General features: G+C 39.1%; 1 protein-coding gene and 1 non-coding gene across 2 annotated transcripts; one reads left to right on the top strand and one right to left on the bottom strand.

Annotated features, from left to right (window-relative positions):
- Positions 1-3,079: 3,079 nt before the first annotated feature.
- Trnal-caa (transfer RNA leucine (anticodon CAA)) lies at positions 3,080-3,197 on the bottom strand. Its single transcript has 2 exons — positions 3,160-3,197; positions 3,080-3,125 (listed from the first exon to the last, which is right to left on the bottom strand). It is a non-coding gene; the product is annotated as a tRNA-Leu (tRNA).
- A 9,519-nt stretch (positions 3,198-12,716) lies between these two features.
- Positions 12,717-16,827, top strand: LOC146133603 (regulator of G-protein signaling 21-like). Its single transcript, XM_083396908.1, has 4 exons — positions 12,717-12,976; positions 13,394-13,455; positions 14,471-14,634; positions 16,008-16,827. Exons 1-4 carry the CDS (start codon positions 12,846-12,848, stop codon positions 16,302-16,304), a joined length of 654 nt encoding a protein of 217 aa, XP_083253034.1. The 5' UTR covers positions 12,717-12,845; the 3' UTR covers positions 16,305-16,827.
- The last annotated feature ends 8,986 nt before the right edge of the window (positions 16,828-25,813 follow it).

The raw sequence follows: 25,813 nt of genomic DNA, 5'->3' as shown, positions 1-25,813 counted from the left end.
GAGGAGCTATTTTTTTATTTATATAGGCAAACTGACTATTTTTTGTCGAAGTGAAATGCACCTGCCCCCTAACAAAACTAATTTTTCGCCACCTTATATAAAAATACCATTCTTTTCGAGTTTCGTGCGAACTTATGCCTGTCTTTATTGTGTTTTAGTTCCTTTCAAGTAAATCTGTTAATATCAAAGGTGCTATGTATATTATAGCATGTTGCGCATTACTAAACTAACAAAATTTATCAAGTCCGATTTTTTGTTGAAGTATAACATAAATGCCAGTGTTTTTACCAATATGCGATTTTTTTTGTGTGCCCATTTTTTCTAATTGAAAGTTTTGCCTGATTCAAACATAATAAACGCACTTTTTTCGCGCTTCGTACGATAAGACTGCCCTTCGGTTCCATATTTTCACACGAGTTCGTTGGAGAACAACACGTCGTTTCAATAATTGTTTTATAGTCACGTTTTAATTCTTAACTTTTTGAAGTCATCTCTAAAAAATTAAACCGGCGTTCGTGAGAAAAATCAAGACTGTGAATGCGGTCGTCAACAGTTAAAAGGATGTCCCTGGTCTTGCGTCAAAATCTGTGACCAGTTCGCTGTTCACAAATTTGAAGACCATTCTTTTTAAAGGATGTCAGAAACCTTTTTTAATAAAAGAGTTATCGGATTTGTTTACAAAAACCAAAACAATATTTTAATAAACTTTTAATTAACTAACCTTTTTTGCTAATAATTAGTTTATTTTTATTAAAATATCGTTCTCTTAAACTCGGCTTTTCAAAGAAAATTAAAGTTTCCAAACGTTGCAATTATAACGACCTGTATGGCAGTTTTGATTGTTTAAGTTGAAAGTTTTGCCTGATTTCAACCCAATGAACGCATATTTTCGCACGAGTAGTTAGAGAATAAGATTTGTTTACAAAAAGCAAAACAATTGTATGATAAACAAAACAAACCTATTTTATCAGTAATAAATAGTTAAAATTTTCTTCGGGTTTTTAGAGACTAAAGTAAATGTTTTCAAACGTTGTAATTATATAACGACCTTCAGGAGGCAGTTTTATGGAGAAACGGAAAATAAATGTTGGAAACTTTTTGCAAGGCCGATTTCTCTTCTGTGTTAATAACTTTTGTGACCTTGCCTGTCCGTTCTCGGTCCAATGTTAACGAGAACGGGAGTAGATAACCTGATTACGATGAGCCCAATTAGCGCCGATATCGTTGACCTCGCGATATACTGCGGTCGCCGATAGCATTATCCGACGTCTTGATTGCATTATTAGCTCTGACCCTGTCTCTGCGTGGGCGAATAAGGCGATAGCGATAGAGCAATACGATACGGCTACTGCTGGACACCGAACAGCGTATCACAGTTGTTGATGATGTCCAAAATTCCTGCATTATATAGTGGGGTTAGTTTAGCTTAGCATTTTCCCATTCTCCCCTGTGTTAATTTACAAGCAACCGCGTGCTAACCGCAATGAGGCTGCTGGCCTCGGTGTGGTGTAAGGTTTCTAACTTGGAGCAAGATACCTTGTTTGGAATTCCTGAAGGGTCTTCTGACCCAAATATGACACCACTGCGCCCAAGGGATATTTAATTGGAATACTGTTCAAATTGAGTTTTACTCGTAATGCTCAACCAAAATGAAACATTGCTGTCTGTCTTTTTTTTTTTCTTTACGAGAAACGCAAGTAGAAAATAGTTCCATAACTTAATTTAAACAAGACTTGAAAAACTATTCGACGTTTTCTTAAGGGAGGAGATATGGCAAAGGACACAATCATAAGCGGGAATTTTATTTTAAAACATGTTTATTTCTTCGTTAATCTGTTCATTTGTATATTAAGCATTCTTACCACGTCAAGTTACATTTTAGCGTAGAATATATAGGTTATTAAACCACATAACTAAACATAGTTTTATTTTATCTCTTTTTAAAACTCAAGAGACCGAATATATTATATACAAATGTGAGAGCCGAAATCCGGGAAAAATATACACTATACAGGGAATCAATACATAGAAACGTTTTGAAACAAATAAAGCCATTCTGGTTAAAAAATATATTTTTTTGGCAAAATCACATGGATTACTTCAAAAGGTCCCATGCCCAGAACACTGCTCCGCAAAATGAGCATTACATTTGAGAGGCCGAATTGAGAACAAAGTATCGACCTATGTTCTCAACTCTAGCACAAAATTTGACGGATACCCCAATTTGGCGACAGGTTCTTTGCCTCAAAAATCAATGAAGTGGCCCCTATTTAGCGGCACAATGCAAAATGCACCTGGCGTCTGCTAACGTTATTTTACGCGGTAGCCTGTCAAATACAGTGCAAACAACGTATTTTTTTTAGATAAGATCGTTAAAAGACCAATCAGCCTGTAAAGAATTTGCCAATGCTTCTGGTAAAACTGGATTAGCCAGCAGCTGTGGTTATTATAGCACCATTTTAACAGCATCATCAAAAGTAAGACCTGATATCGTTGGTTGTTCTTCGATCATAAGAATAGAAACGCCCATGTACGGTATGAACCTACAGGTTTTTAAGTCGTGCCTTAAAAAAATCTTATTTCAATGGCACAAAAAAAGTATGGGGCACACCTTATCACGCGACCCATTAGTAAGAGCCTAAAACATGTTTTAATTTGGGCTGAAACTTTTCTGCAGTAAAAACCGCGAAGATTGGTATGTTGTTTAAATCAAGAATGTTAAATCATAGAACGTATCTTAATATCGATGGCATATTCGACTTTGTAATGTGCTCAATAACTCAACCTATACGCTAGACTTAGTATGTGTATAAAGCAAAACTGTGTTAGTTTGTATAGAATTTACTGTCTTTAAGAAACACCATTTTTAGCGATTTTAAGCAACCTACTTTTTGTCATTTTTTAGCTGTATTTATGCTATAAATTTTAAAATAGGCTTGTTAGGATAGTAAAGCAAAGTTTATTTCATTACATTTTTACATTGAATTTAATGTTTGATTTTTGTTTTTACATTCAATTTAAATTTCAGTTTGAATGCCTAAAACTGTTTGCAGATAGAAAAAGAGAAATCAAAAAATTGTGTCAGAAGTGGGATTCGAACCCACGCCTCCATTCGGAGACCAGAACACCCATGCAACCGTATCCGGTTAAGCTTTGCAGCTTGAGTCTGGCGCCTTAGACCACTCGGCCATCCTGACTTGGCAATAATGCTGGCAAATATTTAGTGACATTGGGGCGTCGCTTCGGGTTGTATCCAACAGTGAACTGAAATTCATGCTTTGAGGAAAGTAACACACAAGGTATTTCTTTGTATGGCGCAGCCAAACATCAAAGCAATGTTTTATAAGGATCTTATTTAGAGCTGGTCTACAATCTTACCACAGGGTTTAAGTTATGATATCAACAAACATTATTTGGGTTAGGGTGTGGGTTAGTGTTTGGGTGACGATCGGTCAAGTGTATTTATTTAATAATATTTCTTGACCTACCCACACCCAAACACTAACCCACACCCTAACCCAAATAATGTTCGTTGTGGTAGAATTCTAGATCAGCGCCCCTTTTATTTCGAAAATTTATTTTGTTTGATGTTACGTAAGGTTTCAGAATTTTTCATACAGGAACAATCAATATTTTCATAACTTGGCACATAGGCTATAGTTTTTTAGACATGCCACAAAGTTAAGTTTTAACAAATAACCTTGAGAAACCCGAGTTTATCGTTCAATCTCGTGCTAATATTATAGTCCCAAACGATTTACGAAGGTTGAACGATTACTTGTGCGACAAGAAAATTCGTTTATTGGCTTTAAATTGGTAAATAAATATCAAAAAAGGCAAAAAAACATCACATTTTTACCGATATGGCGTACCGACAGTAACCAATTTAAAGTAAGGCAATTCCGGAGCGTTCAGGCTTTATTTCACAACTGGTGTGTAGCATATATGATAATCACCTAAAATAATATTATGATGTATATAAAATATACCATTTTCAAATGAAAGTATAATTTTAAACACAACCTAATGATGTTCTCTGAAATCAAATCAACGATTTGTTTGCCACCGTTGTCGAGCCAATTCAACAGTTTAGAGGTTTTGTTTTGACTACGGCGCCGGTCGAAAGTGTAAGAGTCGCGTATTATTTACACACTCTGGCATACAATCCAATCCGTACACTCTCACTTTGGCAAACAACGTGTCTACGGCAGCCCTTATCTCTCCAAATCCAATATCGGCAGTGGGATAGGCGTATCTCGTGCAGATAAGGCCTCGCCTATCCAAAACCAATGTTTACGAATTGCCAATTGCCCCAAAATAACCAACAGCTGATTAGCGCGATAACGATTGCGAGATTTTAGTGCACAAAAAAAATCTATTTATAAAAGCAACGGTGTATGGGACATGCAGCATAATTCATTTTTAAACAGTGTCCAACTCAGGACAGCATTGCAGTATATTTTTGTTCCTCAAGAACAGCATAACTGCAATTACCGCGTGCAAATTTTAATCGATTTGCAGAATCATTGATTGCAAAAATTTTAAGACGTTGTTTGAGCCGAAAAGTGTGCTTTCTGTGCATTTGTTGCAGTATATGTGGTTAAATAAAATTCACGATTAAATGCTGCGATATAAAAATTAGAGGTTCATTAATTTCCTACCTTTATGAGAAAAAAACGAAACTATTGCCCCAAATTTTTTTTACGCATGGTAGACCATTGTGAAATCACAAATATTTGTTAAGGATGAGGGAGATAGGCAGTGTTAGGAAGATTAAAATTTTACTTGCATGTCCCCTGCGACATTTACCTTTACATATCAATAAAACGCTATTTTGTTCTTATGTATAGATTTAGTATTAGTAAGCAGTTAAAGCTAAACAGCAGCGATGAGCATCAAGCAAGAAACTTCTAGAAGCAACAACATCTTCCCTTCAAAGCGAAGACTCTCCCTCGACTTTCTCAGGCATCCCAAATCCGGTGGAGGTGAAATCTCGGGAAAAAGAAAGTCCCTCAACACTTCAGGGGAATGCGGAAAAACGACCATCGAAAAACTGGTTAGTGAAACGAATTTAGGTTTCGCCTCTTGATACTCAAAATAATGAGAATTATAGGCCTCGTACTGGTGCAGTTTCTTACTGGTATTTTGTACTTAGCTTTGAGAACGAGCAGACTTTTTTTTATATGTTTAAAACACGCAGGGTCGATTTTTAATCTGCCAAAATATAGATGGTTAAACTCCTACGCAAGTTCGTTACATTCCAACAAATACTGTATTATTGCATTATTCTAATTTATTTCGCTTCTTATTGAACAGAATTACAATGAAACAGAACAGAATTATTTGTAAACTTATTATTGAACAGAATTATAGCACTTTGTAGGCAGTTTTGGCGGTTTACAAGTAACCTCATACAATGAATCACGAATAAGTTCAGTGTAGTCAAGTTCATTCGATGACGGAATTATATTGAAGCGTAATGATTTCTTGAAAAACTCATTATAAACTAGTTGTCATTGGCCCCACTCAACGAGTGAGTGTTTAAATTCAAAGAACAAGCGTTGCGAGTCATTATTTTAGATTTTTAACCCAATCATGCCGTCAATAATCCTACCAAAGTACACATTTTAAAATGTTTTGATTTTCATTTGTCGATGAAAATGTGGTTTCAATTGAAACTGATATACCAAGCCTCAGCCTTTTTCTTCAAACGTCCATATTTTGATATTGAACCATATTATGTTTTATGGTAATTAATTTGTATTCTCGTAGTAGTGATTGGTAATTAATTGTCGTCTTCGCGACCCCCCAGAGAAAAGGCAAACGACCCACCCGGGGTTCGCGACCCCCAGGTTGAAAACCACAGGTTTAGATAAATAATCTGGAAAATCAATCTGGAAACAAACTTTAACAAGTATCTTTCTAAACCCTTGAAACCGTATTTTCGCAGCCCTTCGTCAGCGAGATCATCGTAATACAAATAACTTATTTTCAAAATTAACTAAAAGTTTAGCGGCACACTTGACAATCTCTTGAGGCACAGAGTATAATAATTACTTCATTAAACCCTTAAAACCTTCGCAGCCCTACGTCAGTGGGATGTCCTCATCATCCGGAAGACCCCGTTTCCTACGGGCGCAATCCACCTGCGTCCTGGAGAGCGTGCGCGAGACGCAAGCGGAACCGGGGAACTCATCCTTCCACCATCTAGATCAACATCCGGAGGACTGCTCTTTCTCTTCCGATTTTTCCAGCGTCTTCAATCTGAGCGACGCAAGTTTCTCAAGTGTTCTTAGCCACTGTCCGACTCCTCCTGCAAGAAGACTCTCGGAGATCAGCGTCCGGAGCATGGGAGCACAACCATATCAGGAGGACTCGACCGAGAGCAGACGAACAAGGAGGAAGAGCCTCTTCTTCACTCCTTCCCGGAAGCAGGGTTGGAAACTGGACAAGTCTTCGACTTCTTTGAACGCAGCGACCGAGAAAAAAGGCTCCGGCCAAAACGTGGACAATGATAAGACTCCAACTCGATTCAATCTTAACCCAAAGGCCAACAAAAGCAAAGCAAAGTGAGTATTTACTTTTGTTTATTGCAATAACTTGTGTAAGCAGTGTGTTTGACTTTAAAGAGGCTCAGCGTTTTTCCTAATATATTAGCTGATTCTTTAGGGCATAATGGTCGGAGGTTGTAGCCTAGTAAGACGTAGTAAGAATATCAAAGCACATACAGAAGTAGGTAGCATTTGAAACGTATCGATAAATTTAGTCATTTTCAACCTTTGTTTAATATTCTTATTATGTCTTAGCTGATTCTGTTACATTTGGTTAAATGGCTGGAGGTTGTAGTACGACGCAAACAAGCTTTTAAATTGTGTGTAGAAGTATGTGGGTATCGTGGTTATAATGCTTTTATTACGGCATCATTTTGTAAGAAGAGTTATATATTTAAACCTTAAAAAACAAACATTTCCCTTAAAAACCAAACTAACATTTTGTTTTAACTGTTTTAATAATAAATGCCTAAAAACCCAATTGAAACCATCTCACAATGTTGTTTGCTTACTTGTGTATATGGACTTGGAATCCTATTCCAAGTTTTACTACAACCTCTAGTCCTCGGTATTTACTATAAGACGCATAGTAATTTACAAGAAAAACAGACGAGTTGTGATAAGGTATCGCGGGAGAAGTGTACAGGTCGAGGCGTTCGAACTTATTTCAAAAGCCGGGCGCTCGAAAGTTATGTGGTCAATTTCGTCAGTAGAAAAAAACAAAATCATGCCCGAGTCTCCTTGAGAGAACTTCGCAGCTCGAGTTGTTTTTGCGCGCCGTGGCCGATTCCAAAATAACAACTCGCCTCGTTGGTTTTTGAGGGTCGCCCTTGCGTCTAAATGAACAACGTCATCTGTGTACACTATGGACAGGTCTGTAGTGTAGCTTGCTAGTATCGTCATCTGTTAATGTGCCTGAAATATATATCCATGTATAAGTCGCATTAACTGAAGATGTTAACAGATCGTTTCGGAAAGTCTTAATCAAGATGGTGTCGATCTACTCGACCTTTTTGGCTTTGAAATTTGTTATTATCATACGTCAACTAAATATTTGAGAAGTCGGCTTTTGAAGCTTTTACCTGCGTCTTATTGTTGGGCATCCGGTGACCGCTATCCGAAAACTTGACGCGTTTAAAGGCCTGACACGCGCGAGACAACAATACCCGGGTTTAATTTTTGCCCAAAGCGATGCCTGGAACGTCAAAGTTATGCGTAAGACACATCTAGGAAGCGCGTTTTAAGTCACATGGAAGCTGAATTGTCACTTAGAGTCATGCGTAAACGGCGTCAGAGCCGCCAGAATGTGCAAACGGTCACGTATACTGCTACCGCACTTCCAAGTTCACACAAAACTAGGTAAACAGCCCAAAAAACAGTTACGGGTGTTTTACGTTTTTTGTCTTTTGCGATGAGTTGATGATGATTTTGGCAAATATTGGCAAAAAAATGTAATTTTACCAATTTTTTTGTTAAAGCGAATTTTCCACCTGAGGGTAAATTTCAAATTAAAATATATTTTAAAAATGAAGAAAAAGGCCCTACAGGCAAAACTAAAACCTTTCTTGTAAATAATTCCGCGAAAAACACAGACCATTATTTTTTACGACCAAAACGCATTCCGCAGTTTTCACAGCTTCTTTCCCACAAACCGCACAATTAAAACAAATTCCTCCAAGGTTAAGTGAAAAGATAAAAATTCCAAAGGCCCAATTTAAATGGTACCCCAGGTGCGGCTTTAGCAACGTGACGCCGCATCTTCGGAATTGCTACACAGAACGCACATTGTATCAAGATCGCGCGCGACCCAGTTCTATAGAGGATACGTCACAAACGGCGGTCGATTGTTGCGCAACAAAGCCGCGCCGCGCGATGTTTACCTTGATTTTGCGATTTCGGTGAGGCACCTTATGTTTGCGTCGGAAATTGGTCCTAGTTTGTTCAAAGGCCGGTCGCAAAGGGATTTCCGGGAATCCGCTAATTCGCTTGACAAACAGCTGTTGTCGTCTTTTTGCGCGGCTTCATCGAAAGTTTACTTGGTTCTAGATACGAGGCGCATCAAGATACGTTTTTACAACAATTATCATACTGTATATGCGTGCTTGTTCTATATCCCTGTTTGTACTGGCTGGATGTACCAAGACTTAATAGGGAATGAACTCGTTATGTTGGTAGTCGATTAGGCTGCAAAAAATCCTGAGTTACCGCTCAAAAAAAAAACTTTTGATTTAACTACACTGTACAAGCGGAACACTTTGTTTTTTTAAGAGTGCAATTTCGGGTTAGTTAACTTGAAAAGCAGCTATGTGTTTGTGTTGGTTTGTTACTCCGGGAAGAATTTGTAAATACGTTTTTTGTAAATACAAAAAAAAACATGTCAAGCTCCAGAAAAGATTACGCAACTGCATGGTTTACGCTGTGTTTTAACTGACGGAATCTACCGAACATCATAATCGGTGTTTTTGTTGATTAGATGAATGAATCGGCCAGATCGTCACCCTTTAGTCATTACCAAAGCGATGTCTCCACCTCGTAAATTCGACACCCGTCGCTATAAATTCCTTTATCTAAAGCCGCAATTTCTTCCGGACACATTTTGTCACCATATTGAGATCGCAAAAATAGATGAATACCAGCTAAGCGTTGATTTGGGAAAATCCGCAGCGCTAATCGTCGCAATAAACGAGTGAAATCATCGGGGAAAGTCAATAAACGTTTATCAAAATTGAAGAAAACAAGAGAAAGGGCGTTTGGCCGATCACTAGGTGTCGCAAAGCGTAAGGCGGTCGAACTGCGAGGCTCGTTACATTTTGACAAACAAACGCGGCCTTTTGTAAAAGTTTTAACCCCTGTTTTGGGGTCGACAACCCCCGGCACTGTCGAGACCCCGTATGGAATAACGCGCCATGAACGTAGATTGCTGTAAAAGTTGGTGCCGGTCGCGTTACTAGACTGTGTCGTCATTGTCGGTTGGGTAAAAAATATCCCGTTGGACCGCATACCAAGCCTCTTAAATTCCAGCATTAAAGTGGTATCTAACTGGCACCGATACCACACTAGTATCGGACGAGTACCGATACTACAGCTTGATATCGGGTATCGGCTCCTAACATCGTTATATAGTTTACATTGAAATATTTTCACACTAAACCAGCCTATTTATTTTGTTTGGGGTGTCGACAACATAGGCTAAACGATTTATAAGAAAAAATTATTTTTTTGAAAAAGTTTATCACGTTGTATTTTTGATGAAGAAAAAAACACAAAAATATTTTCCTCGCAAAATTACTGTCATCGTGGGCTACTTTCTCATTACCAGACTCCATGGTTAAATTAGTTGTAAATCATCCCCAGAAACCTTCTGTTCAACTGCTTCATTGAAATCGTAACAGCACCAAAAGCCTCTTAAAGCAGGTTTTACAGCTTGTAGCGTATAAGTTAGAGTTAAAGCCGTTTTCTTTTTTACAAATGCGTGTTTTTGAACCTAGCGTAAAATGTGTTGGAATTAGTTTGTATGAGTGAGTGTTTAAAAGTCCGCTGTAAAACAATATTGTGTCTAAATCGGCCTGGTAAATTATATTTTACTTGCTGGTTTCATTGCACAAGCTAAAAGCAAAGCAAGCCAAACACTTTAGAATCGTTATAGAACTAAAATCGACCAACAGCCGCTCGTTTTGTATAGCAGCCCTAAAAGAACGGAAACTATGGGACACAAATCCCTTTACCAGAAGTGTTTTGAAACCGGCAACATTTCCTCGTTCCCTAATTTCCTCTTCCCAAGGCACTCAAAGCACCTATGACGTCAGCGCGATTCGATTTCGTGACGTAACGTCGGTCAATATTTGATTTGCTGAAACGCAATAAAAGCGAACCAGCGCTGAGGCCCAAACTCGCAGTAGTAATGGCAAAATAAACGAGCCTATAGTTTTTCTTTCGTTCAGAAATCGATGTTTACGAGAGAGATTTTTTGTTGTAAAAATGGTGCCTAATAAAACTTTTGCTTGCTTCTGTAGAGAAAAGGGGCATTTTAATGGCTATGGGCGCTTTCTCCTGTAAGGCACAGCATTGGTCGTATTAAGCAACTTGCGTTTCCAGTAAATGTTGTGTAGTCGAGTAATACCGGCGCTCATAAGGCGATGGATCACGCTGAGCAAACTATACAGCGCTTCGGTATCATTATTCTTTGCTACCGTATTTGTTTCGTGTTGAAGAGCTGGAAATCACGAGGCCGACACATGGTAGTTTAATGTTGACCAGCTTTCGCGCAACCGTGCTTTATCGGTTCAGAGTAAAGAAGCAAAACGATGAGCACACTGAAAGCGATAAAACTATCGGCGTTTGTGATTGTTTTTGGTTTATACTGTTAGGTCGTGAAGCAAGGTTGCGGAAAAGCCCAAAAATCACTAAAAACACATATTTTAATCTTTCAATTTTAACTTTAACCTAATAAAGCACGGCCCTGCGATAGCTACAGTCAACATTCAAATTACAACCTAAAAAACAAACGGTATTAAAACGAAAAAATCGCCTTTTGTATCCTTTTTATTTGTTTTCTTTCTTTGTTCCCGATAGATAGATCACGAGGGCCTGTCAACATTAAAATACAATCGGTCAACAGAGTGCCGGCAAGGTTTGGTGTTCGGTTGGTAGCAACTGGTAACTGTTTACGCGACGCGCTCAAACAAATACTTAGAAGGCTGTGACTTTCGCGAGTTTGCCTTTCGCCCGTGCAAACACAAACTTCGCGTCGCCGGCGCTATTTCAGCCGGTTACCTAACGCTCGACCCCCCCTGCACCCCTGCACGGTTGCGGCTCGCCCTCAGCGAGAGACAATGGGCCTTGTGTGTCGTCACAGCGGGCTGTAACACTAGCAGTAGAGCTTGTTTTTGCCAAACAAGGCGCCCGACTGTACTCTAGTATCACGCGAACTTTTCAGGGGCGCGGCCTTGCACAGACCGTCTGTAATCCCCCTTGTAAAGTGCAAGTACGAAAATCCGAGCGCTGAAAGTTTGCAGTCGGGCTCAGTGTGGCCGCCACAAAGCGATTATTCGACGCGCTGAACGGTGAGACTTTAACACGAAAAAACGCATATTTGACGAGTTTTAGGCTTGTAGCGATAACATCAATATTCGGAGATGCGTTTTCGTGATGCTATAGTACGTGGGTGTCGCACATCTTTATTAACGATTTCGCGCTACCAAGGCCTAAAACAAACATTGGCGTGTCTATTTTTGAATGAGTTTTACGCGTTATTTCCTGTTTGTGTTGTTAAAATCGGTTTTGCGGTCGTTCGAGTTCTTCGTTGGTGCGCGTTTTGCTGCGGACTGACGATTTATTTCGTAAAATACGTCTTTTCTTGTTTTGCTGCACAGGAAGTCTATACTGGGTCGAGTTATTGGCTTCAATGGAAAACAACCAACCAGTTGTCGTAGCTATATTAATCACAATGTAAATTGCAGAATAGCATTAAATATAAATGACTTGTTAGGAAATATTTTGAAATATTTTTTATCAATAAGGAGAAAATTGTGCTTTAACATTGCGAATATACATTTTCGCCTATATCTTGTCAGGTTTAAAAACAACTTTGAACGACATCAGTAAATAGCCGTATCGAAATGCGTCGTGCGCAGAACATTAGGGGAGAAGCAATTACTGGCGTAATCCTTGCCCTTTCGTAACGGCGCCAGCTAAACCTGAGCTTGACGCGAACTGACAAGATATGCGGCTTTGCTGACGACTGCGCAGCGTTGGTACGTCTGCAGCATCATCAGATATCACCTGCTAAGCGCAGTGCCACGCACAGCAAGCTTTCGGGCTGGTAGCAGACTGCGCTTTGTGTGTATTAGTGGTATATGACAACACGCGTTCGCGGTGTTTCGCGGACAAGTTCGCGAAAGCTCGCGTTCGCTTTCTTTCTTTTTTTCGGCGAGACGCCCGGCGCCTTTTTCTCGCGGCCTCTCTCGCTCTCTCGGCCGCATCGCGTACTTAGCGGGAGTGCGCCAGACCCAGTCGATGTATTTGCAGTCGCCCTCGACGCGACAAGTATGTGTTAGGAACGTAACCTAGAGCGTTAAAGGGGAGTCAGGCGGTTGCACGGGGCAACTTTTCAAATAGAACTGCGGGGGTCTAACCGTGTTTGTTTTTCTTGCCGTTAATAGAGCGACCAGGGTTTTAGGAAAAGTCTTTTTTACTGCCTTTTGTCCGCGTATAAAACTGCGTCAGCCCGCCTCGGATTGTGACATAAGCCTGATACCAGTTCTTCTGCATAAAAAAGCCGAACAGCCGATAAATATGCCTGTTGCTATCAGCTCTGCAGACCTTCTCGCCAGCCGACGACGACGTGACACCGTCGGAATCGAATTTGCAAACGACGCCAGCAACGCCATGACCTCGAGAAAGCGACGAAGCGACTGCTTTTACCTGTAAGTACACTTTAATTAAACAAACAAGCGTTTTTGTATGGCCCATAGCTTTGCGATTTATTGTTATACTGGCTGTGTTCATATGTGTTGTTATCCGAGAGTGTTTAAAACGCTAAGTGCTTGAAAGCTCAAAGTTTTCTTTTTTTGCATATGCGTGAATTTGGAGTTAACGTAAACTGCCTGAAATCGACTTTGATATTCATACAGTGTTGGAATTAGTTTGCATTAGTGAATGTTGTAAAGTCTACAGTAAAACATATTGTGTCTGAATCGGCCTGGTAAAATTATATTTTACTCGATGGTTACATTGCAATGGCTGAAAGAACAATTTAAAAATTAGCTATTTATCACAACATGGTTGCTGCATATTGAAAATGCGCATTGCTTCAAGGCTAACGAACTCTCTATACTTTGCAGCTTTTCCAAGAACGCCAAAATGACATCGTCCATGACGCTTCGCGAGTTCCTCAAAAAGAAATGTAAGTACCTACTCCCTAAAAAAATAAATTTGGCGCGGTGACGTGTTAAAATGACGCCAGCGGAAAACCGCGCGCCTTTCCAATAGATAGAACGTTCATTAGCCGCCGTATAGTCTATTGTTAGTCCTCAACGCCGTGCATTATTGATGCAACCGGGCGCTCACTTATCGCGAAATATCAATCCAAAAGTGAGTAAAGATCCTCAGAGACCTTCCTAGGTATTAAATAGCAAGCAGCGGGCCGCAAGCGACCGCAAAGACGCAAGACGCTTCCTGCAAGCGGATACGCGACCTCGACGATTGCACGCTCCAAAATATCGGACCTTTGGGGAGACATAAGGCCTCCTTTGTGGCGCCCAGATGTTTAGACGTACTTTGCCCTCCCCTCCTGTACCGTTGCATAATGCGGCGCCCCTCGGGCATTTTATCCTACACTGAAAATAAAACTGCGCCGCCGAAGTTGGACTTTCGCTCGCGGTTTCGCGCAAATGAGACACGATTCTTGATTTCGAGGGATTTAGTTTGAGCCTCGTACATCAAAGTTGACTTTTCGCAAGCCGCTAATGAGTTTAAAATCGTTTGCCTCCGAATCGCTTTAGCTAATCAACATCGAATCTTAACTGTAATTTTACAATACACAACTAATCACCTTCGTTATGCAACGAGTATTTGCGTTTGTTATGCAACTTTGGATTGTGTAAACAACACGGTAGAGTTTTCTCGCCGAGCGCAAATAGCCCGCAAGTTGTCTTTTCCAATTAATCCGAAGCTTGTATTAATACGCTTCAAGTTTAGTTTAGATTAAAGCGAAACAAAAATATTTGCGTATGTTATGCAACCTTTAGTTCTAAAAACAACAAGGCAGCTTTCCAGCTCAAAGTTGAAAATGAATAAATAATTTTTCGAAACGTTTAAAATAATACCTACTTCTGTATGGGCTTTGATATTTTTATTACGTGTTATGTGCATTGTAACTTGAATAATCTTTTAACGTCCTCTTCTTGTTTCCTCTTCAGCTCGCGTGGTGGCCTTCCGATCCTTTCTCCTGGAAGAGTTTAGCGAGGAGAACCTCGACTTCTGGATCGAGGTCGAGTCCTATCGAAAGCAGAAAGCGACCAAACAGGCCAAACTGGCCCCCGCCATCTTCGACACCTACCTGCGAGCCGGGGCACCGCGTGAGGTGAGCATTGTGACGTCACTGACGCGTGTTTGTTTTGTGCTTTTTTGGGGGCGCGATGAGAATCGTTTTTTTTGTACACGAATTGTGGGGGTATATTTGATTTGACAGCGTTTCGTTGTTAGCGAATGCGATATTTTCTGTAAACACGCTTCTAGTCCGTTAATGTGGGCCGAAGATTCCCGCAGAGTGCGCACTTGCAGAATTGGCATCGCGCATTTCGGCCGAAAATCGCCACAGTTTTTTATTGCCTCGTAACATGCCAGCGTTTCTTTTGATCCGAAAGGGGCGGCATTGACTTTGCAATAGCGCCCGACTCGTTTCACACGCAATTAAACTCGCCTTTTGTTTTTGTTTTCTTTCTACCCGCGTTTCAAATTAATTCGGGGGACTCGTTAATTTGGCCGCTCCTATTGTTTTCCAGTCGTTACTAATCTCGGCGTTTTTTCGTCGTTCCGTTAACGACCCAAGCCCGGTCATTATCGCCATTAGGAAGATTGATACCTGAAATTACAAATTGGTTTGACCCGGTTGTATTGCACCAAACGACTGGCTGTTATTGACTGTTGTTTGTTTAACTCATAACCCTGTAGTTTGCGGAAATTAAATTGCATTATACGATATATACGGGCGGGCGTTTAGTGCGGCTTATTGAAATAAATAAATCAATTTAACCCTTGCAGAATGCAGTCTTCTATATGGTCTGCTTTAAAGGCGCAGCAGTTATCGATTTCAGCTTAAAAGAGATAATAAAAATGCACGCCGCTTTTGCAAAAGATTAATCTCGATTTTTTGGCATTTCGAAAAGCTCTAAGGCGAATTAAAAGCAAGACGTTTTCACTGCGCGCGAAATACAAAGGTCGCGATAGCTGCGGTCTAGAAATAAAATCCGGCCTGACGGTTTAATGCGATTTGCGCGAAGCAATTAGACGCTGCGTCTGTTATTGCGATGGCCGCCACTGCGGCGCCAGATTTGCCGGCAACGCCAATAAACAAAATTAATATTTATCTCGGGCCATTTCGCGACGCCAGCTGTGTGTATTTGAAGACTAGGAGCTGACACGCTTTACATTCAAATTGTAAACCTCGCGAAGATAAGGGTGGTACCCAAAAAAGAAATACACTTAGCAATCAGCGTTTTTATTATTAACACACCAAAGGTTTAACTCTTAGCATTTTTTTAAACTTAAAATACAATACAAGGGTTTTTAAACATAGCTAACTTATGCCAAACGTGAGTCAACCTTCTTTAGATTTTAGCATGATTTGTAAACACTTGCATACTTACTTTAGTTTTTATGATACTCGACTGTCAATTGCTTTTTTAAACCTAATGAAAACACAAAAATAACCAAAGTTCTTCTTTAATTTCCCAGGTCAACGTGGACGCCATTGCGCGAAAAACGACCTTGAATAATCTCACCAGCCCCGACGCCTCGACCTTTGACCTCGCCCAAGGCAAAGTTCACGTGCTCATGGAGCGTGACCCCTTCCGACGGTTCCTGGTCAAGAGTTCCGGCGCGTCACGTGACAAGGTGGCCAGCCCCAAGGCCAAGAGCCAACGCAAGTCGATTTGCCTTGCAATCGATGCAAAAGACGGCCCAAGCGCGGCTTCAAAACTGGCGGCCATGCTTCAAGCCAATGTGACTGAACGAAGACGGAGAAACGCTTAGAGCCGTTGGCCCTTCTTGCGGTCCCGCGGACCCTTTTTTTTCTCTTTCTATATATTTTATTTATAGCTTTGTTTTATTGTTTTCTGGCGTCGCGAGGAACTGATTTTGTGACTCTTTTGAGGGCGCGACTTTGCTGGCAAAGTCCCCTAAAATAACACACGTGGAAATGCGTTTTGTTTGGATGGTGACCTAATAATGAAATTCGAAAATTGAGTCGTCTCCGTATGCAGTCGTGTCTTTTCCTCGTTTTGTCATCGCCCTTTTCTCGTTTTTCCCATTTTTTTATTGCACTATATTTATTTCCTATAAATATCTATTTCCGCCGCTCGCTGGCCGAGAAGCAATCGCGTTCGTTGCCTACCGTTTTTTAAAGATCCTGCACTGCCGCGGTTATACCGACCTACTGTTACACACCCGTTGCTGTCGCTGGCCTCCTGCCATTTTGAATCTGCTGCCGTCCGACCAACGAACACTGTTACTCTCGTGTTTCTTCTCTCCTTTGGTTCTGTGTTGACCAAATAAAGAAACCGTGAAACTCTAAAGCTCTTTAGTCTGTTCCTTGTTGCAAAGTTATGTCTTAGAAGCAAATCAGTGAATTCTCTAGTGCGAGGCGACGAAAAGTTTAATGACTTAGCAGAAGTGCTGTAAACAAGTCATTTTTAAATGACTCAAGTCCGAGTCAAGTCATTTGTGAAATAACAGAAGTCCAAGTCAAGTCATTTGTTGGACAGACTTAAGTCCAGTCAAGTCTTTTTACCAAAACAACTTGAGTTAAGTCAAGTCATTTAAAAACTGTGTATTCAAGTGATTCACTTAAGTCATTACAACACTGCTCAGCAGAGCTTGATATGAATACATAGGGTAAAAATGTTTGTTTCTGTCAAGCTGTGAGCGAACACAGATAGGATAAAAATTAAACAAAAAAATAGAAAACGGTTGTCGAGATTTTCGAGTTTACCATGACGTTAAATTAAATCCATGTGTATAATAAAAAATGAAGCAAAAAAACAAGAGTATTTGAAGTCTTTCAATGAAATTTAATTGCGATTTTCTAATTAAATCTACGTTATCATATTATTCAGGTTATTCCTATTCCTCGTGTGGATTGGAGGTAAACTTTAAATTGTGATAAAGCTAACATAGTGTTAGGCTACTAAAAAAACGTTTCATTATTTTTTACGTTGTTTGTGACAGTTTCACGAAACTTTACCCATAACCCCGTTGGCATTAAATCCAGCAGAAACGATTTGCTGGAATATAATCAGAATAACGAACGTTCAAACATGTCACAAAATGTAATTTGCGTCAAAACATCTGTGAGCTTTTACAGCACATATTCCAGCTGCGCCCCCATACATTTGTTCCGTTCTCACACTGTTCAATTTTCCAAAATATACATCACATCAGTATAGACGTTTTATAGTCTACTACTATAGACATTACACATGCGTATACAAATGTATATAGTACGGTGTTGCGTGGGCATGGTTGACCTTGCTTGTTTTCACAGTGGGAGGCTGACGGTTTTCATGAAAATCCATGCTTCTTGCTGGAAAAGATGTACAAAAAAGGTCGCCTTTTATGGCCGGATAACCTGGGCCAATGTTGCGTGCAGTCGTATTATTTTAACAGGGTTCGACATTGTGAGGACAGCCAAGTGAATAGTTCAACTAAGAATAACACGGGCCTTCGCGTGACTGTGGGCAGGCGTTTATCATGGTTTAGATGGCAATTTGCGGGAGTTTATTTTGAGAGACGCTTGAAAAAGCTTAAAGACGTCCTAGCGCCGCCTCAATACAATCCATCCTTTTTAAAAAAAATCAACGCTTTCTTCTGAATATAGTATAGGTGATCGGCGTACCCTGAGCAGTTTTGCATTTTGCGTCTTATCGAGCAAATTTGTTGACACAAATGGCTAGCGGAATAACTAAACAGCATATTTTGCGCGCCCAATAATGGCAAAATAATGGCAGCCTAGGCGGTTCTTTTTTAAATTGCACTATCGTGCTGTACGCTATGACTAAGCTTTTTTTAATGCTGTGCATACAAAAAATCCAAATAAAAGAGGTTGAAACGTAAGATTTTTTATCAATAACGAGGCAATCAACGTCAACAACGAGGCAAATCAACGGAAACTTACCCAAAATTATGAAACACATTTATGGCGGTTGAAAATTCGAGTTATTAGATGAACTTATCACAATAACAGAACAACTTATCCAATCAACTCACCAAAAAGAGACAAACAACCCATTATAATTACTCAATACTTTTTAAATAAGCTCATCAAACAATCAGTTTATTACCTGAATAGGCCATCTGTTTAAAAAGACCAGACCATTAGATTATTTCACATAAAAAATCCCACCAATTTTTTTCAATCAACGACAGAAAAAAAAACGCAAAATCAACCCCCAAAAATATTAATTTGTCCCAATAGCCTGGAAAAAGAAACTTTAACATTTATATATTCTATTTTGCCAAGTTAGTATCGTATCGGTTTGCGACACTTTTTGTCCGAAATATCGGGTATCCATATCGGGATAAAATGTCAATTATCGGACATCGCTACGGTTAGGATGGTACACGATGTGTGACAGTGTAAGGAGCTGATACACTTGGCAAGTGTGACTGCAGAAGTGATTGATTACCCAAAGCCAAAGGGACGAACAAAAAGTCCAACAGGTAACGCTGTTGTTTTGACGAGCCGGCCAAACTTCCCCGGATGCCCAAACACGCCCCCACAACGCCCAGAAAACGCCCTGAAAACGCCCAAGCGAAAAGCCTTTCCATTTTTCCATCAGGGTTTTGACTTACATAAGACAGGGGTCGAAGAAAATTGGATAAAACCAAGGAGCCTTGACTTACATTGCTCAGCCGAGTTCATTTGCAGCGCTGCCAGATGGTTACATCCAATTAGGCGGATCGATATACGATATACAGTGAGGAGCAGGTATTGGGAAATGTCGGTTAAGTCCCTATAGATGGTCGTCTGCATTCCTTAAGGGTCAAACAACAACGAAGTCAAGTCAAGTAATTTTGGTAAAAAACTTAAGTCAAGTCAATTTATTTACAAACAGTGCCTTGAGTGCACGTAGATCATTGCTTGAGTTGTTACAACACTGATTTGTTGCCTTTAAACTTGAAAAAAGGATCGTTTGGATTTCCTACAAAGGTTTTTTTTGGAATAAGCAATCTTCTAAAAAACTCTATGCATAACGAAAGTTATGAGCGACTAATTGTACAGTGTGTTCGTCACAAATATACTAAAATGTTTTCCGAAATCATAACGAGGTCTTTCAAACAGCCATTTGTTTAATAGCAACATGCTTCCTGGTCGCAAAGTTTAAATAAAACTAATTGTTTGGCAGGCTAATTTTTTCTACTGCTTTATTAAAGCGGTATTGTTTCTACAGTTTAAAATTTAGCGATAAAATTCCCATACAGTTTCCTCCATTAAGCAGGTTCCAATTGCCTTGCTCATATCTTTAATTGCAACAACACCACCTAGCGGTTTTAACCAGAATATTTAAAAAATGTTGGATTAAAACAGTACGGCCCAGCACACATTTATTACAGTGTTTTTTTTAAGCTTTTTCTTACCTTGTCCGAGTATCTTCTGGCTATTCTGGTATTTTATGAGCCATTTTAGGCTGATTTGATAAAAAGTGTTGCACCCAGTGAAACAAATTGTTGCACCCAGTAGATGAAAAAAAAATAAATAAAAGATGCACCCAGTAGATGCAGCTTTACTTCGTAAAACAACTTGTCGATTGAAGAAATATTCTAACATGTTCACCGGATATGTAGTGTGGGTTTTAGATTAGATAGTGAACTTTGTAGCATTACTCTTTGGTTGTGACATAACTTGTTTTTGTTTTAAAATGAACCATTTTGGTAGCAATATTGCTAAACTTCATTTCGGACAGGTCAGATCGAATTTGTAGGAGAAGAAATGTGGCGGCAAAAGAACGTCCCTTGGGAACATGAATCCCAAAATAGCTCGCAAAGTCATTAAACTGGAGTTGGGTCCTAATGTAGCCTTTCCAGTAACAAAGTTACGAATTCATTTAGTCTAGTGACCTCAAACCAAACAGTCGTTTCTTAAGTGGAAAGGTCCAAGCAAAACCACAAAGGTTTAAAAAAGATCCAAAACAACTTTATTCAACAAGGGCAGAATACTATATAGTTACGCAAATAGCATCGTCAGTTCTGCTAATATTCCCAATTCGAATAAATCTGTTTTTTGCTTGGATCTTACGATATGGAAAAAGGATCAACACCTAGAAATGACGGAACAGGCTTATCCTGATATTAACAAAAAAAAATAATAATGTTATTTTGGAGCATAATGGTTGGAGGTTGTAGTAAGACGTAATAATAATATCAAAGCTCATACAGATGTAGGTATCATTTTGAACGTTTCTCATAACTCTTTATTCATTTTTAACATCAATAATATTATTATTTTATCAACTTAAGAGGAAACGGTTTGTAATTTTTTTAAACTGCATAAAGGAATGTGTTCTATATACGTGGAAGCGAGCCGAAAAAGACATATTTCCGGTTACATCCTATTTTGGTGTTGTTTTTGTGGCATTTTGCGCCACGTCATTTCAAGAAATAAAACTCAAGGAAGTAAAAATGCAAAAATAACATGAGACTCCCTCCCGTCACGTATGCATTTCCAGCCTGATTTAATACCATCATATATAGCAGGTCGCTTCGAGCGTATCGCCAAGCGCCTGTCAAAGTTACCAAAATAACAGCAGAAAAATAACAACGCAGTCAGCATTCCACACAACAACAAAAAAAACTTTGCTGAGAAGACATTATGCCCGATGAGCGGGCCACGAAAGCGTGAGATCAGTAGAGACGATTAATTCAAGCTCGGCTGCCTTTACGCACAAAACGCCCAAATTGGAGCTCGTGAGGTATTCAGGCAGCTTGTAATAGACCTTGCGACGTACGTACAGGGTTCATGCCTGTTGACTACACAGGCTGCTAACTTGGTGATGGGGCGTTTTGCGCGTGTCAACGTCATACTGGGTAAAGATTTCCCCTTGACTGGGTAACTGCTCTGTCGCTTGGGCGGTTTGTTTACCGACGTAGGGTGAACACGTTGGCAGTTGATTTGAGCAATTCTAACCACTGAACGTGACTGTTGTTGTTGACTAGGACATACCATACATCCTATTTAGAGATGTTTGTCTTCTTTTCTAAAGCTGAAATTAAGGTTCCCTAAGGATACTGAAAAATGCGAAACAAATGTTTTCTTGCTTATATTGTTTTTATTCTTGATTATCTTTTTTAGCGTTATGGTAAATAAGTATCCGACAACAGATTAAGTTGGAAACATTGTTCTATTATCAAGGTTCCTCCGAAAATCTAGGGAAACACCAAAATTATGGTTTGATCTGCCGAATAAAGTTGACTCATGTTTTGTAGCTGATTACTTTTGCTCAGTATGGCTATAATTATTCAAAGAAGGGTAAATTTCCTAAAACCAAAACTCCAATTTTTGGCGATAAAAATGTGGTATACTCCTTTAAAGGTGAGACCTATTTTCCCGTCGTTTAACTCTTTTGAACGTTTCGAATGGCGGAATTTTTTTTGGTTGACTTCATTTATTATTATCCAGTATTTTTTTAATTGCTTTTGCCAAAGTGTAAATAATGTGCATTAGGTAGAGAAGTTTATTTACCTTCCAATGGTTAAGTTACTATGTTCTGAGCAATTTAAATTTCAAGTTAGAAAGCGTTGCGTTGGATCAAAAATTACTTCTGAAACCTTAATTTGTGAATGGATCGGCATCGATAACCAACTAGTATCGAATTATGGTAATGGAAATTTGACTAATTAGCTGAATGCCACTTCAATGGTACAATTGTTTTTCCGGCAAAAATTTATTAAGGTGCCAACGTTGCGACCACCTATTCGGGCAATCTTCTTCAGGGCAATATAAAACATATACGTTTTTCGCCATTAGTTTCTTTAGTTGCCCTGAAGAAGATATGCCACTTGATATCGGCTATTGGCTCTTGTCATACCTCCCATTGTGTAGAGGTCGTCAATGTAGTAAACTAAAATATTGCTGAAATCACAAGCTAATATCAGTACATTTCTATAAGATTTAAACGATATAGAAACCATGATTCCTATTCAGTTACCGTACTCCTGTTATATTCAGCCTAATTTCACCCATGCATCATACCTTTGTCGTTTTCTCATAAATGTTTACTCCATATAGGTCACTTAGTCAAGGTCACAACATACGTCAAAGTCGTGTAGCGATTCCTGTTTTATTTTAGTCAAAGGTGGCGACTAGACAAACGCCGCTTCTGTGCTATCAAATATCTCAAAAAACCTTTTTACCACAGCCGTAATGTGGTTTCAGATCTAATGCCTGCACAATTTTTTCAATGTTCGCTGCCTCTCCACTGATCTATATACAGGTAATTTTCACGCTCAGAAAATGTTGATATTAGTGGGGATCAACATGTGTGCGCTCAGTTAGCAAAGTGCTATTTTCAAGGGGAACTAAAACGGTAAAAAACATGTTGTGTATGATGTGATCAAGCCTTTCTGGAGTCATTATTTTGGTCTAAAGACTTTACAATGGACAGATGATTGACTTGAACATCTATTGAGCCAAATAACTTGAGTTGAAATAAAGGATTTTCAATAAATTTTTTCAAGAAAATTGTGTCATTTATCCATGCACGGAGAGCAATTTGCTTGCAATGTGTTGCGTTTATGTTGTTGCGTCTTTTAGATTTAAAGGATCGGTCGTTTTTCCGAAAGAAAAATACGAAGTCCTCCAAAGAAAAGAAAAAAATGCCCCAATTGTAATCCTTTTTAGTATTTTGCGATTTGTTGCTTAAGTTTTTTTACAGAAGTATGTCATTTAGGACTTATTTCGTTGAATTTAGGGCATATTCCGACAGGTTTACGTATTATTCAGACGATTAAGTTTTTATTCTGCCGTGGGTATATTACTGCGGATTGGCCTTCATTATGTCGTTGGTCTTAATACTATGGATTTATAGATTTTTCTGTTTTAGATATTGTTGCTTTTTAGGTCGTATTGCGTACTTCCCGTTAAACGTAATATTCTTAATAAAAACGTTAGTGATATATAAGGTCGGACATTATGCGTTTTGCTAAAAACGAGGATCGGTATAGAAATAGTACAGTATATTTGGACACCTACAAACGCAAGCTGTCGAAAGTAACAACAAATGCAAGCTGATACATGAACCGCAAAAGCCAAGGTTTTTCAGGTCGGTTGATGCGACCGAGTGGCGTAAAAAAGAAGTCACATTTATTAACTGATAAAACAGGCGAAAACAACGTATTGACTTACAATAACTTGATACGAAAAGTTACCCGCTTCACCTACTCGGCGTGTCTTGGCTATGTGGTAGCCTATTAAATTTGTAACTTTCGAAGTCTGTGAAGCTATAAATGGAAACAACTTGTGGGTTTTTTTGCGGGCAATTACGACATCTCCCGTCACGGAAAATTGCTGAACACTTGCGTGATAAAAAAAAACAAAAAAAAACGCGAATAATCGGTGGGCGAGGTTAAATTTTTGACTGGCAAAAACATAAAAAGTCTGATGGGCAGTGTTGTAATGATTCAAGTCAATGACTTTACTTAAGTGCACTTAAGTCACTGTTTTTTTAAATGACTTGACCAGTCTAAAGTTTTTGGACAAATTACTTAGGTTGAAAACATATGTTTTCGTTAAGCAGTTTTTTAATAAAATTTAGGAATTCATCTTAATTTTTGCACATAAAACAATTTGCTTGCTATATGTTGCGTTTTTATAACATTTTTGGTTCATTTAATGCTCATAGTCGTACGAGTCTGAAAAAATTCTAATAGTTTAACGTTTTACTTTTTATGACAAGGACCTGGCTTGGAATTTGACCTTATTATTAATTCTAAAAGCCTTGACTTGGATTGAGTCATTTCCAAATAACTTGTTTACAACAGGGCTGATGGGTGATTAATCCCAGTTGCATACGTGACCGGATTTCAATGTGGTTTGGAGGAGAATGACAGGTAACAGCAACAAGTCACGTTCTTCACAGGAGAAATAAACGAAACCGAAAATATTGGGGAATATTGCCTTGCCTACGTGACACATGTAACGTGGCTTTGACTAATTAAGGGCTGAGATAATAAATTTACAGACAAAGAAGCGTAGACAACGCCATTTGTGTGTGCGGTTTTTAATTTCGAAATATTGCAAATAAAAAGATCCAAGGCGAGCGATTTTTTGCTTCTGAATTTTGAAGCAGTGCAAGGAAATTGTTCTCAAAAATGCGTCCAGAGCCAGAGAACAGTCGGATCAATATGGCAATTTTTACTTTTTCTATAGTGTTTTGTTTTAAGTAGAAATTAATGTATAGAAAATAGGGATGTCCGGTAATATCGGGTCGAAGCCGATACCCGACGCCAAGTGGTGGTATCGCTACCCGCCCGATACTAGTGTGAGATCGGTGCCGATTCGATACCAAATAAATGTAGGATTTTTTTCATCTGTGATTTGCATTTCAACCTTGGAAGGTAAATTTATCGAAAAAATTTAGGCTGACAATTGGAGGTAACTAAACTACTTACCACTTAAGTTTCAGCCTAATAATCTTACAAACATTCCCGCCGACCGTTTCAATTTTAACTGTTTTGCTTATTGGAGCATAGTAATGACGTCATTCGGTATCGGATCCGATCACGATATTTTTGTCCTGAGCATGTGGTATCGTGATCGGAATGAAATAACAAGTATGGTTAGCAGTGGGGCATCCGGCATTTTTGCTTCATGGGGCGTGTAAATATTCAGAGAGGACCGTACAACAAATATGCCGTTGCTAAAATGCATGTGAAAATAAGTTTTTCCGGTACTTATTTGTTTTATCAATCGTTTCGGCTACCTACTTATAGAATAACCTCTTTTCAGTATAGGACCAAACAACATTACGTCATTACGTGAAGTCGCATAATAATATTTGGAACTTTCTGTTCCCGGACGTTTTTAACCGCCAGAGGATTTTTTTTCGCACCACAGATTTTTTATGACCCACTTTTTTATCATTTTTCATGACCCACTTTTTTATCATTTTTTAATGACCCACTTTTCATCTCTCTAGAAATACCGAAATGTTATCAATCTTTTATATAAAAGGATTAATTTAAAAAGTGTTTTAGAGTGATGAGTAGGCCTAAATTAACTGCACCTCTACAAATGCGCACAGAAAGGCTTTTTGTTTACCGATGTAAAACGTAAAGGGTTGGAATCCTTTGAGAAAAAAAAATGTGTGTGCAGACTAAAAGTTCTAAAACCCTGGTTAAAGCAACAAACCATGCTGAAAATCTTTCTGCTGAACTCTTTTCTGCCATAAAAATTCTGCAGCATTTGTTAACTATTTAGCTTCTTACTATTCGTGGGAATCCGAATTTGGAAATCTTTCAAAAACCTTGAATTACCAACCTAGACAATA

This window comes from Ascidiella aspersa, chromosome 9 (genome assembly GCF_963924565.1).
Source record: "Ascidiella aspersa chromosome 9, kaAscAspe10.2, whole genome shotgun sequence".
NCBI lineage: Eukaryota > Metazoa > Chordata > Ascidiacea > Phlebobranchia > Ascidiidae > Ascidiella > Ascidiella aspersa.
This window is presented reverse-complemented; position numbering and strand designations above follow the sequence as displayed.